Source organism: Odocoileus virginianus, chromosome 18 (genome assembly GCF_023699985.2).
Source record: "Odocoileus virginianus isolate 20LAN1187 ecotype Illinois chromosome 18, Ovbor_1.2, whole genome shotgun sequence".
Lineage (NCBI taxonomy): Eukaryota > Metazoa > Chordata > Mammalia > Artiodactyla > Cervidae > Odocoileus > Odocoileus virginianus.
The window spans coordinates 71,682-87,186 of NC_069691.1; the positions used below are offsets into that span (position 1 = coordinate 71,682).

The following is a 15,505-nucleotide window of genomic DNA, read 5'->3' on the forward strand; positions in this document are numbered from 1 at the left end:
CTGCCTGAAGAATCCCCACGGGCAGAAGAGCCTGGCGGGCTGCAGTGCACGGAGTCACAGAGCCAGGACATGACTGAAGCTACTGAGCGCAGCTCAACGAAGAGCCTCAACAGAAGCAGCTGGATTCAGGTGACCCAGAACATACCTACTAATTTGTTTTAGAGGATCTTAAAATGAAAACACAGGTAAACCTATTTGTGGTTACCTCCCACAAGAAGCCTGCACAAGCCCCTGGCCTAGTCTCACCCACCAGGGGGGCAGACACCAGAAGCAAGAAGATGTACAATCCTGCACTTTGCAGAAAGGAGTCCACAAATACAGAAAGTCGAACAAAATTAGGTAACAGAGAAATATGTTCCAAACAAAGAACAAAAGAAAATCCCAGAAGAATAACTAAGTGAAGTGAAGATAGGCAATCTGCCTGAAAAAGAATTCAGAACAATTATGATCCAAGATCTCAGAAAAAGAATGGAGGTACAGACCAAGAAGATACAAAAAGTGTTTAGCAAAGGGCTAGAAGATTTAAAGAACAAACAGACATGAACAATAACCGAAATGAAAAATACACTGGAAGGAATCAATAGCAGAATAAATGGGGCAGAATAAATAAGTGACCTGGGAAACAGACTGATGGAAATCACTGCTGTGGAACAGAATAAAGAAAAGACAAGTAAGGAGGTTAGTCTAATAAACCTCTGGGACAACATTAAATGCATCAACATTCACATTATAAGGGTCTCAGAAGGAGAAGAAAGAAAGGACCTGAGAAAATATTTGGAGAGATTTTTAAAATGTGAAAAACTCCCTGACATGTGAAAAATTCCCTGACATGGCAAAAGAAACAGTCACCCAAGTCCAGGAAGTGCAGAGAGTCCCAGGCAGGATAAACCAAAAAAGAACACAGCAAGACACATCATAATCAACCTGACAAAAATGAAAGACAAAGAAAAAAAATATTAAAAGCAACAGTGGAAAAGCAACAAATAACATACAAAGGAATTACCATAAGGTTATCTGCCAATTTCTCAGCAGAAATCATGCAGGCCAGTAGGAAGTGGCACGATATATATTTCAAGTGATGAAAGAGAAGAACCTACAACCAAGAATACTCTACACCCAGCAAAGCCCTCATTCAGAGTCAACAGAGAAATCAAAAGGTTTACAGACAAGCAAAAGCTAACAGAATTCAGCACCGCCAGACCAGTTCTGCAACAAATGCTAAAGGGACTTCTCTAACAACTTTTCTAGAAACAAGAGAATTACAAACGGAAAAGCCCACCGGTAAAAGCAAACATACAGTAACGACAGGAAATCATGCGCATACAAATATGGTGTCAAAACCAGCAAGGTTTTGTACTCTCTCATGAGAAGAGTACAAATGCAGAACATGGGAAATGCAGTTGAAATTAAGAGATAACCAATTTAAAACAATCTTGTATATATACAGACTGCTATATCAAAATCTCATTGCTAACTGCAAACCAAAAATCTACAACAGATACACACACACAAAAGAAAACACAATCTAAACACTCCTTGATGGTCATGAAGGAGTTCCCTGGCAGTTCAGTAGTTAGGACTTGGCACTTTCACTGTGGGAACCTGGGTTCAATCTCTGGTTAGGGAACTAAGATCCTGAAACCCAGAGGCACAACCGGAAAAAAAAAAAAAAAGAGAGACACAGACAGTCATCAGATTACAAGAGAACAAAAGAAGGGAATTTAAAAAAAAAAATACAAAAACAAATCCAAAGCAATTAACAAAATGGCAATCAGAACAAACGTATCAATAATTACCTTAAATGTAAATGGAGTAAATGCTCCAACCAGAAGACAGAGACTGACTGAATGGATACAGAAGCAAGACTCATACATATGCTGTCTACAAGAGACTCACTTCAGATCTAAGGATACAAACAAAGTGAGGGGATACAAAAAGGTATGCCATGCAAATGGAAATGAAAATTGGAGTAGCAATACTCATATCAGACAAAATAGACTTTAAATAAAGACTGCTATATGAAGGACTTCCCTGGTGGTACAGTGGTTAAGAATCCGCCTTCCAATGCAGGGGACATGGGTTCAATCCCTGGTTGGGGAACTAAGCTCCCATTAGCCACAGTGAGAGAAACCCACGTGCCGCAACAAAGACCCAGTGCAGCCAGGGAAGAAAAATAACGAGATACCGCCTCACCCCAGTCAGAATGGCCATCATTAAAAAGACTACAAATAATAAATGCTGGAGAGGGTGTGGAGAAAAGGGAAGTCTCTTTCACTGTTGGGAGGAATGTAAACTGGTGCAGTCATTATAGAAAACAGTCTGAAGATTCCCCAAAAAACTAAAAATAAAGTTGTCATATGATATAGCAATCCCATTCCTGGGCATATACCCAGACGAAACTTTAATTCAAAAAGATACATGCACCCTGTGTTCACAGCAGCACTATTTACAATAGCCAAGACACAGAAGCAACCTAAATGTCCATCAACAGATCAAAGGATAAAGAAGACGTGTTACATATATAAGCAATGTAATATGACTCAGAAATTTAAAAAAATGAAATAATTTCATTTGCAGCAACATGAATGGACCTAGAAATTATCATGTTAAGACAAGTCAGTCAGAAAGACAAATACCATTTGATATCACTTCTATGTGGAATCTAAACTACCACACAAATGAACGAATCTATGAAACAGACATTCATAGAGAACAGACTTGTGATTCCCAAGGGAAGGGAGGTGGAGGAGGGAAGGAGTTTGAGATTATTAACAGCAGATGCAAACTAGTAGTACATATAGGATAGATAAACAAGGTCCTACTGTACAGCATAAGGAAGTATATTCAACATCCTGTGATAAACCAGAATGAAAAAGAACATATACACATATATATGTATAAAACTGAGTCACTCTGTACAGAAGTTAATCCAGCACTGTAAGCCAACCACACTGCAATGAACCTTTCTAGACAGAGGAGGCCCGTGCCCCGAGCCCCTCCCCCTCGCAGCGTCACGCTGCCGTGGCTCGGCCGACGGGGGTCCACACAACAGTCCACCTAGACCATTTCTTGAAACCAGAGAAAGTGTCTCATGCACGTTTATCAAAGCTCAAGCAGTCTGCACTGTATGGGAAGAATCTGGGGAAGGGAGAAAATCCAGGCCACCCTCTTCCCACTGTTTGTAGAGGTTACTTGGAAGTAAATTCTAACAGCACTGGGAAACTATGGTGGAATGCTACCAGCACTTCTGGATTTGATTTTAGAGCCTCCATTCTGAGTTCAAAGGGCCACCAGATGTGAGGCTGTTATCTCAATGCAGGGCCTATACAGAGTTATAATTTCAAGTGATTTCTGCAGAGCAGGCCCAACATGCACATTCACTCACTAATCACTTCTGACTCCATACATACAGCCTGAAGGGTGGTAGAGGTGGGGACTGTTGGTCAAAAGCAGAGGAGGTAAGAAAGTGTAGAGTTCATGGAGCAACACCCATTGCTTTCCCATGCCCTAGGGAGCAGGGTGGGCATTAGACAAGTTCTCCTACCCCTGTTAAGACTAAGGGCACCCAAAGTATTTGTACATACCTTCTCCCCTTCACCAATAAAGGACTGGCAACACCTTTTATCTGAAAATCTCAGAACCGCTGGACTGCCCAATGCCCAGAGCTGGTGCTGCTTGAGTGTGGAGAAAGGGGCTGGAAAAGATGTCCCAGCCTGAGGGGAGGAGGAGGCCAGGGTGGTCAGTAGCATTCCCATAAAGTGGATTAAAATGGGATACAGGTTTCCCGTGGGTTGAATGGACATTGAGGAAGGCTGTGGGGGTTTCAGCTATCTTAAGAGAGGCTGAGGAGAGAGGAGAAGGCTGAGTTTCCAGAGTAGGCTTCTGTGTATCTCCTTCTGTTCTCAGAGCAGCTCAGGGTCCCAGGGTAAACACCTATCAGCTTCGAAGAAATTCCTTTCTCAGTAAAATCCTTCCACTTTTCCACATGGCTTTGCAAAAGTGAGATCTTTCCTTCCCCATTCTCTGATGGAGCCAAAATATGTCAGAGGAGGAAGACAGGACTTGGCAGGACAGACGTCCCTATCTGCTTGGCCTCTTGGAGATCAAAGTTACAAGGTGTGTGCAAGTGCCGCCTCACCCTCAGACTTGCAGTTCTCGTCATAAGGCTTCTGAACAAGCAGCTCTGGAGGACAGGAACCAGACAGTGAGGCCTAGAAACCATGTCATGTCACAGTTGAAGAAGGACGGGGGCAGTGGGGAAGCCCAGCATGACAACTATTACCTCCTGTGGGAAGTCATCATCTATCAAAGACATGTCTTACTCCTCATCTCTACAGAGGGACAGAGGACAACTTGCAGCCAGCTCAAACAGACAGTTTCGGTTCAGCAGAGAGCCTCGTGAGGAAGTGGCCACTCTCCAAAAGTGTTCAAATAGGGAGGCGAGAAAGGGAATCCCTATAGCAGGTGAGAAGCTGGAATGCGTAAGCCCAAAGACCTTTGTATGGAAGTTGCAAACTGATGACATGCATGTCATATGGGGCAAACCGATGCACCTGCGCTTATTAGCACGCGGTGTGCCTTCGGAGTGTTTTGCTGTTGTCACTGGAGACAGAGCTGAGCGGATGTGCCCTTTTCCACGGGTCTTATGTTCTTTAGCTCACCATGGCCAGCACCACTCCCCACTCACCCAATATCACAGCCACGTGTTCACTGACATTTATTACTCTGCCTGCACTGCAGGGTTTTCCCCTTGTACTCAACCCACTTAACCCATGTATGTTATTACTTGCCTTTTCTCTGCAGGTGAGTGATCAAGTGACTTCAGCTGTGCTCTATTAACTCTCAACCTTCATCTGAAACAGTAGCATAGAGCCATGTTATCTCAATCATCCCTCTCTTCCTGTGCTCCCAAACATCTGCAGTGCGTGTCAACAGCACAGAAAATCACCAAATGGCTGCCTGCACTCAGCCCTGGAGCAAGCTTCCCAATAACCCAATGGAAAGGAGAAAGGCAGCTCCTGAAATGTGCATGGACGAATGGGTCATGCACCCATTACCAGGAACACCACCTCCAGGAGAGTGGCCATTTTATGCTTTTCAGTTCAGTTCAGTCACTCAGTAGTGTCCGACTCTTTGCGACCCCATGGACTGCAGCATGGCAGGCTTCCCTGTCCATCACCAACTCCCGGAACTTGCTCAAATTCAGGTCCATCAAGTTGGTGATGCCATCCAACCATCTCATCCTCTGTTGTCCCCTTCTCCTCCTGCTTCAATCTTGCCCAACATCAATCAGGGTCTTTTCCAATGAGTCAGTTCTCCACATCAAGTGGCCAAAATATTGGAACTTCAGCTTCAGCATCAGCCCTTCCAATGAATGTTCAGGAGCAATTTCCTTTAGGATGGACTGGTTTGATCTCGTGCAGTCCAAAGGACTCTCAAGAGTTTTCTCCAACACCACAGTTCAAAAGCATTTACATTTTTAAAGAAAACATTATTCCTCCTTGAAGGAAGACTACCATCTAGTTGACTACCTTTTAGAAGAGTTCAGAGCATCCTGTTAATGAAACCAGCAATAAATAGAAAAACTATCTTATTTGCTAGACTGGAATAAAAATAAGAGATTTTGGACAATGACTTGGGTCAAATAAATGTTAAGAGTCCTACTAACTAAAAAAACCTATGATTCCTAAAACTCATACTAGTAATAGTAGCCAACACTTACTAAATGCGTTCTATAGGCCAGACGCTGTGTAAGCACTTTAGGTGGTTTATCTCACATGTAATAACACTACAGAATAGGTATTAAGATTATCCTTAGTTATAACTGAATCACTTTGCTGTATACTTGAAACTAACTCAACATTGTAAATTAACTGTACTTCCAAAAAAAAAATACTTTTTAATTTATTAAAAAAGATTATCCTCAGATATACAGAAGAAACTCGGGCACAGAGAGGTTAAGTAACTTGCCCAAAGTCACACATCTAGTGATGATAGGGCCAGAATTTAAATCCAGACAGTCTAACTCCAGAGATGCTAGAGAAGAAACGATGACAGTGCCACCAAGATCTGACAGTTGATTTCCCACAGGGATTTCTCTCCCCTGCCCATTGACTGATGTGGCTGCATTTCTGGCCAAGCCCACCAAGAACACACAGCACAGAGGTTCAGACTCTCATTTCCCTGGTTTACAAATCTGTGAAAATTAAACTAAAAATATTCTCCCACATTATGTGATTCTTTAAAATATAAAACAATTAAAAAGGAAAGTTTTCTTGGAACTGAAGGTCCTTTTCCAGAATCTGGTTTACATTCAGAATTCGAAAGGGAATATAAAATAAAACTGTTCAATGTCAGGTCATTTCTTTCAACAGTCTACAACTAAACGCTGTGAAATGTGTGCTGGACACGTGGAACTGAGTTTCCATTATGTTTAATCATGCAAAATTTGATCAATGTAGTGAACATTCGTTATGTTACAGTGACCCTGCCAGGTAGCTGGGAAGCCTATCTTAACTTCTGAGATCATGTGACACTATGAAGTATACATGCAAAACTAAACATTGTTTCTCTGTCTGCCTACTTCAATATTTTAATAGGAAAACTGTCAGTGAGAATCCTATTTGCAAGTGACTTGTGTGTTTAAATAAAACTAAATAAATAAATTTAAATAAAATTCCCTTAAAATTATGTATTTGAGAAAACTAGACAGCTACATGAAAAAGAACCAAACTGGAATACTTTCTCACACCATGCACAAGAATTAATTCAAAATGGACTAAAGACTTAAAAACATAGGCAGTATGCTCTTTGACATCGATCTTGGCAGCATTTCTTCTTTTTTTTTTTTTTTGGACTTCTCCTTAGGCAAGGGAAACAAAATCAAAGTAAACAAATGAGACTACCTCAAACTCGAGACTTTTGCACAGTGAAGGACACTATCAACAAAACAAAAAGGGTGCCAACTGAATGAAAGAAACTATTTATAAGCAACTTATATGATAAGGGGTTAAGATTCCAAATACACAAAGAACTCATACAACTCAACATTTAAGAAACAAGCAATCCAATTAATAAACGGGCAGAGATCTGAACAGACATTTTTCCAAATAAGACATCCAGCTGGCCAACAAGCATATGAAAAGATGCCCAATATCGTAATCATCAGGGAAACGCAAACTAAAATCACAATGAGCTATCACCTCACCCATAGGAAAGGCTATTGTCAAAAAGATAACAAACAAAAAAAATAAATAAATAAAATGTTTCTATAATCAAAAAAAAAAAAAGATAACAAACAGCAAGTGCTGGTGAGGTTGTGGAGAGAACCCTCACGCACTGTTGGTGAGAGTGTCAACTGGTGCAGCCATCATGGCAAACAGTAAGGAGACTCCTCAAAAAATTAAAAATAGAACTACCATATAATCCAGCAAACACTAATTTGAAAAAAATACATGCACCCTTATGTTCACTGCAGCATTATTTACAATAGCTAAGATATGAAAGCAAGCTAAGTGCCCATCAACAGATGAATGGATAAAGAAGATCTGGCATATATACACAATGGAGTATTACAAAGCCACAAAAAAGAATGACATCTTGCCATTGGTGACAATACAGATAAAGCTAGGCCACTATGCTAAGTAAAAAAAAGTCAGACAGAGAAAAGTAAACACTGTATGATTTCACTTATATGCAGAATCTAAAAAAAGAAAAGTGGGACTTCCCTGACAATCCAGTGGTTAAGTCTCCTAGCTTCCACTACAGAGGGCACAGGTTTGATCCATGGTTGAAGAACTAAGATCCTTCATGCCAAGTAGTGTGGCCAAAAAAATAAACTAAATAAAACAAATTAACAAATATAACAAAACAGAGCAGGGTTTTTGAAACAGATGCAGAGAACAAACAGGTGGTTGTGAGAGAAGAGGGGGTTGAGGGAAGAGAGAAATAGGTGAGGGAGATAAAGAGGTACAAACTTCCAGTTGCAGAATAAATCAGGCACAAAAATGTACAGTCTGGGGGATATAATCAATAATTATTTAATCTTTGTATGGGGACAGAGTATAAGTAGATTTACCACAGTGATCATTTTGAAATGTACCGAAATATCAAATCACTATGTTGTGTACAAGGAACTAACACAGTGTCTTAAGTCAATTATACTTCAAAAACAAACTCATAAAAAGAGATTAGATTTATGGTTGTCAGAGGTAGGGTATGGCGGGAATGGATGAAGGAAGTCAAAGGTACAAACTTCCAGTTATAAGATAAATAGGTACTAGGGATAGAATGTCCATGATAAAGATAATACTGCTGTATGTATGTTATATATGAAAGATAAGACAGTAAATCCTGAATTCTCTTTGCAAGGAAAAAATATTTTTCCATTACATTTTCTATTTAATTTTGTAACTACAGGAGATAATGGATGTTCCTAAATTTATTGTGATAATCACTTCATGATGTATGTAACTCAAAACATTATGCTATACACCTTAAATTTATTCAGTGTTATAGGTCAATTATACCTCAATATCACTGGAAGAACAAAATCATAAATGTATTTAAAAATAAAAACTGTCAAATAAACATGAATTCTTTGGGCTTACTATCAACTGAAAATATTACTCAAAAATAAATGTTAGACATTATATGATGACATTTTCCTGACCAGAAAGCCTAAAATTTTAAAATCATATCTTAAATAAGACTGTACTCCTTCCTTGGAGAAGGAAATGGCAACCCACTCGAGTGTTCTTGCCTGGAGAATCCCAGGGACAGGGGAGCCTGGTGGGCTGCCGTCTATGGGGTCACACAGAGTCGGACACGACTGAGGCGACTTAGCAGCAGCAGCAAGAGTACTCCTTCCTTAATAAGAGAACTGAAATTGTCCCAAAGTATTAATAAGTAAAAAAACTCAACATTGAAGGCAACTCCAAATTACTTAAGAAAAAATGTTCATTAGTGTGTGTAATAAACCCTTATATTGAATACAAAGAAATACATGATTTTGTTAATAGAAAATCCGTTCCTCTACCCTTCACTAAAAAACAGGCTGAAGGAAGATGTAAAATATATACGTTTTAAAGATGTAAAATTATTAACCTGCCTGTTTAGGATATATTGTGGGGAAAAGGGAACATTATTTGGTACCTCTTTTAAGTCTTTTGGGGCTTCCCTTGTGGCTCAGCTGGTAAAGAATCCGCCTGCAACGCGGGAGACCTGGGTTGGATCCCTGGGTTGGGAAGATCCTCTGGAGAAGGGAAAGTCTACCCACTCCAGTATTCTGGCCTGGAGAATTCCATGGACTGTATAGTCCATGGGATCACAAAGAGCTGGACACCACTGACCGACTTTTACTTCACTTTAAGCCCTTTAGCAAAAGAGCCTGTTCAGTTCAGTCGCTCAGTCATGTCCGACTCTTTGCAACCCCATGGACTACAGCACATCAGGCCTCCCTGTCCATCACCAACTCCTGGAGATTACTCAAACTCATGTCCATTGAACCGACGATGCCATCCAACCATCCCATCCTCTGTCATACCGTTCTCCTCCTGCCTTCAATCTTTCCCAGAATCAGGGTCTTTTCAAATGAGTCGGTTCTTCGCATCAGGTGGCCAAAGTATTGGAGCTTCAGCATCAGTCCTTCCAATGAATAGTCAGGACTGATTTCCTTTAGGATGGACTGGCTGGATCTCCTTGCAGTCCAAGGGACTCTCAAGAGTCTTCTCCAACACCACAGGTCAAAAGCATACATTCTTCAGCATTCAGCTTTCTTTATAGTCCAACTCTCACATCCATTCGTGACTACTGGAAAAACCATAGTTTGGACCTTTGTTGGCAAAGTAATGTCTCTGCTTTTTAATATGCTTTCTAGGTTGGTCATAACTTTTCTTCCAAGGAGCAAGCATCTTTTAATTTCATGGCTGTAGTCACCATCTACAGTGATTTTGGAGCCCAAAAACATAAAGTCTGTCACTGTTTCCATTGTTTCCCCATCTATTTGCCATGAAGTGATGGCAAATGGGACCAGATGCCATGATTTTAGTTTTCTGAATGTTGAGTTTTAAGCCAACTTTTTCAGAGAGCCTGGGAACACCCAATATACCCAAGGACAGTACACCACAAAGGCCACAAGGTGTCGCTTTCTGACAACCTCTAGCTGTGCAGCAGACACTATTCTTCAAGGGGAAGGATGTTACTAAATTTTGAAGCAGAAGAAGAGGAAGGATGTTACTATATTTTGATGCAATAACCAGAAGTGCATCCACTAGAACACACAGCAATTAATGCATCCAAATTAACAGAAGTTTCCCTCTAATATCCCTAAACCTAAAACTTAAATCTATTTTTACCATTTTCATCTTCTTTTCCCCTGGAGCAACCCAGAGCATGTTTTTCTGTTTTTTGCAGCTGGAGGGATCCAAGTTCCTTGACTGGGGATGGAAGTCGTGCCCACTGCAGTGGAAGCACAGAGGCCCAACCACTGGCCAACCATGGAATTCCCACCATGAGCATGTTAACATTACTGCAGATTAGGGATACCAACCCCCAAATTTTCCATAATTACTTTTTAGCCTTCACAAACACTCGATCGGATGCCCTGAGGAGGAACTGTTATCCTTATTTTACTTATGAGGAAACCAAAACCCAGAGAGGTTATAATGGGCCAATGAAAATTCTAGTGACCAGCTTTCCCAACACAGAGCACCCCAGCTGGGGTCTATACACTCTTCCTCTCCTCCATCCCTTGGCGTGGAAGTGGTTGGGAGTAGGGTTCCACTGCTCAGCTTTTTAGAAATTAATGTAAAATATTTTATACTAAACTGGTATGAATTTGCAGCTATTTATGTTTATAAAATAAAGTTTCAGAGGGTTTTCATGGCTGCTCTAATTCATTATGAACTGTACCTGTGATGGGTTTCCAAGGAAGCTCTCTGTTGTTCAGGGAATGTATTAGTTTGCTAGGGTTGCCCTAAAGAAACACTGGGCTTTAAACAACAGAAATTAATTTTCTCACAACTGTGAAGGCTAGAAATCCAACATCAAGGTGTTGACAGGGCTGGTTTCTTTTGAGGCCACTCTTCTTGGCTGGTAGATGGCGGTCTTCTCCAGATCTTAGTAAGTGTGCATGTGTGGGTGTGTATGTGTGTGCCAATCTTTTCTTATAAAGACATGAGTCAAACTGGAGTAGGGCCCACCTTACTGACTTCATTTTACCTTAATTACCTCTTTAAAGGCCTTATCTCCAAATACTGTCACATTCTGAGATACTGGAGTTGGAACTTCAACGTACGAATTTAAGGGTGACAATTCAACCCATAACAGGATGAAAAAGTTGAGAAACGTGCAATACCTCTTCCAACTCTTTACCCACAAGAATGGCAGTGTTCTAGTCTATGTCCCAAGATCACACAATTAATAATCATTGGCGCTAGAATTCAAATACTGGAGGTCCACTGACACTAGTGACTAAGCATTCAAGCTGAATATTAATAAGCACAGCTTTTATTGTCTTTACCTTCCTCCACCAAATAGTTCATAACGGCAGCTATTTTCCTTTTTACCCAAGAGCTATTTAGAAAATTTGTTTTTACCTCTAAGAGATTAGATTGTTTGGTTAACTTTTTTTGTTATTATTTTCAAATTTTCATGACAAGGTACTTGCTGGCACAAAATCTTTCTAGATAACAAAAATGTCTTTTTGACATGGAGCATAACATAAAAAAACTAAGTAATCCCTATTTAATTGATTCAACCTTATCATTGCATTCTGATCTCTGTATCTTTGTTTTTTGTGGCTGTTTTCCAGCAAATCTCACAAAGGCTAAAAGTGCTGTGCTAAAATCTCCAATTGTAATTGTAGTATTTCCAAGTTTTAAATGGTGTGAATTCTACTATATAATCTACCATCCTGTTTGTGGTTTACTGCCTTTTGCCTGGAGGTCTTCTTTACTGAGTTTTAATTATAGTTAACATTTACTGTGTCCCACCCTCTGTGCTTGCAGTTTCACACAAATTACTTTAAAACCAAAGTAACTCTAGCAATATTGATCATGTGGATCCAGATTTATGGAGACTGGAATTTATACAGTATTGAAGAATACTACACAGGACTTAGAGGAAAAAATACACAGGACTTCCCTGGTGGTTCATGCTGCCAATGCAGTGGGGGGCCTGAGTTCCATCCCTAGTCAGGGAACTAGATCCCACATGCCACAACTAAGAGTTCGCATGCCACAACCAAAAATTCTGCTTGCCCCAACTCAAGATCCCGCATGTCGCAATTAAGACCCAACACAGCCAAAGAAATAAGTAAATACTTTTTTAAAAAGAAGAAAAGAAAATGAGCCTATCAAATCTGCACAACTTGAGGGAAAAAAAAAAACATTCATGAACACAAAGCTAGATACAAAGATGGATGCTTTTTCAGAATAAAAAAATAAATATAACAAATTGAGTAGTCCCTGAAGGTGAGCTTAAGTTTCATTAACTTTACCTAAATCTGTCTCCCATGTTTACAGATGAGAAGTCTGAGACCTTGCATGAGCAAATCACTCAAGACTGCAGTGCTGGAAAGGGACCATGGAACCCTCACCTTCATCCACTGCCTCTTCTCACCATCACCGAGAGTGCACCAGTATCTGATATTGACTGATGATGATTTCAAATCCATCTTTGGAAAACTATATGTTGGGGACAAAGTTGTTTGTGGTTTGAATTTGCTTTGAAAAAACTGTTTTGAAGTAGGATATTAGGACTTTCTTACAGAACTTTCACACCCGGAGTGGAGAGGACCATTACATCATTATACTAGGGTAAAGACAGTAGTGTCCATCAGATGATGGACTATTAGATGGTAAAAACCAAGAGGTCTGATGAGCAAGTCTAGGGTGTTCCGTCTGGGCAAGGCTACTCTTTGCTGATTCAAATATTTCGGTGAAGCTCTGCAGATACTTGCTCCGGCCCCAGCCAGGCTACTCCTGGTCAACAGCGGCATTAAACTGTGCAGCAGTCTCAGAAGAGAAGGGAGACCTGGTCCTAACCTGGTAGTGCCAGTCCTTGTAGGCAGTGGCACAAGCCGTGTAAGGGTCCCTGGAGGAATAACCCCTGGAGCAACCTCTACCAACATTGGTAATGGGACCCAACTGGAAGGAATGACTGACTATACCAGGAACCGACTCAAAGGTACACCTGAACTAAAGTTGGATTTTATTGCTTTCATTCCCCCCTTTGGCTGGAACAACAGTATAATTAACATATCACTGATTTTGTAATTGAAAATTCGGTCCTCCTTCCCAATGCAGACTGAGGATAATGGGAAGGTTCTGAGGATAAAGGAAGATGAAATTTATTGATTTGCCAGCAAATGAGGACAGTAGCAGACTAACTTCCTGAAAATTACCGGCCTGCCTTCTGGGGAGAAACCAGGAGTATTTAAGGAAAGTTTTGAGACTGGGGTTAAGAGGAACAAGCAAAACTAGCAAGAAGGCCCGCCAGCATTAATCAGTCACAAAGAATGCAAATGTAGTTCCCAGCAACGCAAGGGGAAGACAGGAAAAACAGTTTTAGAAATCATCTATCAAAACAGTTTTAACCTTGTGGCCCTCTTACAGTTCAGAGGATGTTACTTCTTCATTAGCTTATTAAGAGACATTATCCCGTGTACTAGTGACCTGGGAAATACTATTATAAATTATAATTTTTGCAGTGAACCTATATTTTTAAAAAAATTACTGTACTGACAAAGACAATCTCAGTCTCTGGGCATAATTTACCCGGAAAAATGAGAATTCTGTTAAGGGCTGCAGAGAAAGAGCAGCTAAAGGGAGGGGAGCTAAGCAAGGGCCAGGGCACCATGAAGCCGCGAGAGAGGTGGACAGACGTGGAGGGACGCACCTAAGACCGGAGGGAAGGGGCAAAACTTAAGGTTAAGTGGTAGGAGGAGACATGAAGTTGAGCGAGTCAGTCAGGGCCTAGGTACACATCTGTCTGTGTGCAATTTGCGGAGTCCGACCCCCGTCAGGGCAGCAGCCGGACCTGACACCCCACGTAACGCTGGCAGCCAGAAAAGGAGGCTGAGACGGAGGGAGGAGAGGCCGCCGCGGTCAGGGGTGAGCCACGAATAAACAGCCGCGGGTAATGAGACCCTGGCAGAGCCCACGAGCCCCACACGCCGTGAGCGGGGCCGGAAGTGGCGACCCTGAGAAGCCCGTCCCTTTCAGCCAATGGCCGCGCGGTCCGCCGTCCGACGGTGACCGGAGCTGCACCTGAGGAGAAAAGGCGGGAGGCCCACAAGGCGCGAGAAAGGGCCACCCTTCCACGTCATGAGGCGAGTTACCAGAGCAGTGTCCCCGAGGACCGGCGTCTCTTTCCGTTTCCCTGCCGCGGGTGAACTAATCCGGAGACACCACGCCTTCAACCTGTGGACCGCCTCACGCCGGAAGCTGCCCCCAGTAAAGATGGCGGACAGGCAACAAGGAAAAGCCTGAAGTAGGTGGGATGGGAGGGGCCGGAAGGGGGCGTGTCGGGGCGTGTCCTGGCGGGCGAGGCCCGAATGGGCGTGGCCACCCGCCCCTACTGGGCTTTCGATCTGAGAGGCTCACAAATGCGGCCAACCGGGTCCCTCCGTCGTCTCCTGGAGGCGGGTCACCACTGGCCGCGCCCCCGTCGGATCACTCCCTCTTGGAAGGTTATCACCTGAGTTTTGAAGATTTGACTGGGGTTGGGCCACTAACCTCCGGTCCCTCTGAGATGGAGGGCGCGCAGGAGAACCCCGCGGAGTCTGGTTCCTCCGTCCCGTGGTCCGAAGAGCCTGCTGGCTCGGCCAGGGTCTCCGAGGTGTCGCTTTCGGAGGAGTCGGAGGGCTGCACCCGGCCCCTGGAGGCGGCCCCCCAAAAACTCTGTGGATATTTAAGTAAGTTTGGTGGCAAGGGGCCCATCCGGGGCTGGAAATCCCGCTGGTTCTTCTTCGACGAGAGGAAATGTCACCTGTATTATTCGCGGACCGCGCAGGATGCTAATCCGTTGGACAGCATCGACCTCTCCAGTGCGGTCTTTGACTGCAAGGCGGACGCCGAGGAAGGGACTTTCGAAATCAAGACTCCCAACCGGATAATTACCTTGAAGGTAAATGGAGCACTTTTTTCGCCTTTTTGGCCGGGGTGGGATCCCAGGGCACCGCCAAGCACAGGTGGGTGGTCACAATAAACGCACCATAATCACCGACCCCGATCACCTCAGTGAATCCTGAGTGCCCAGGGTTTTGTGCTTTTCAAAGCGCATTCACACCCATTTCCTCATTAGGTTCCTGCAGTAAAGGCCGGGATGATGGACGTATATTACGGATCAAAAAAACTGAGTCATAAAGCGGTAAAGGGCCTGGTTTGAATCACACCACTAAAAAGTAGGGTGGCCCACACTTGGAATCTCATAGCTTTCCTACCTCTCAGTACCCTATCAAAACTTTAAGGGTACAGTCCATTGGGTTGCAAAAGAGTCAGAC

At 42.5% G+C, this 15,505-nt stretch overlaps 1 protein-coding gene across 3 annotated transcripts in view; it reads left to right on the forward strand.

The window, feature by feature from the left end:
• Positions 1 to 14,540: 14,540 nt before the first annotated feature.
• Positions 14,541 to 15,505, forward strand: part of TBC1D2 (TBC1 domain family member 2) — a 46,211-nt gene continuing 45,246 nt past the window's right edge. For 2 of the 3 annotated variants that reach the window (XM_070480188.1, XM_070480189.1), the window contains exon 1: positions 14,541 to 15,129. In XM_070480188.1, coding sequence (XP_070336289.1) covers positions 14,755 to 15,129 — 375 coding nt within the window. In that variant the 5' untranslated portion in view covers positions 14,541 to 14,754. The remainder of the gene's footprint in view (positions 15,130 to 15,505) is intronic. The other variant, XM_070480191.1, reaches the window with a different exon arrangement.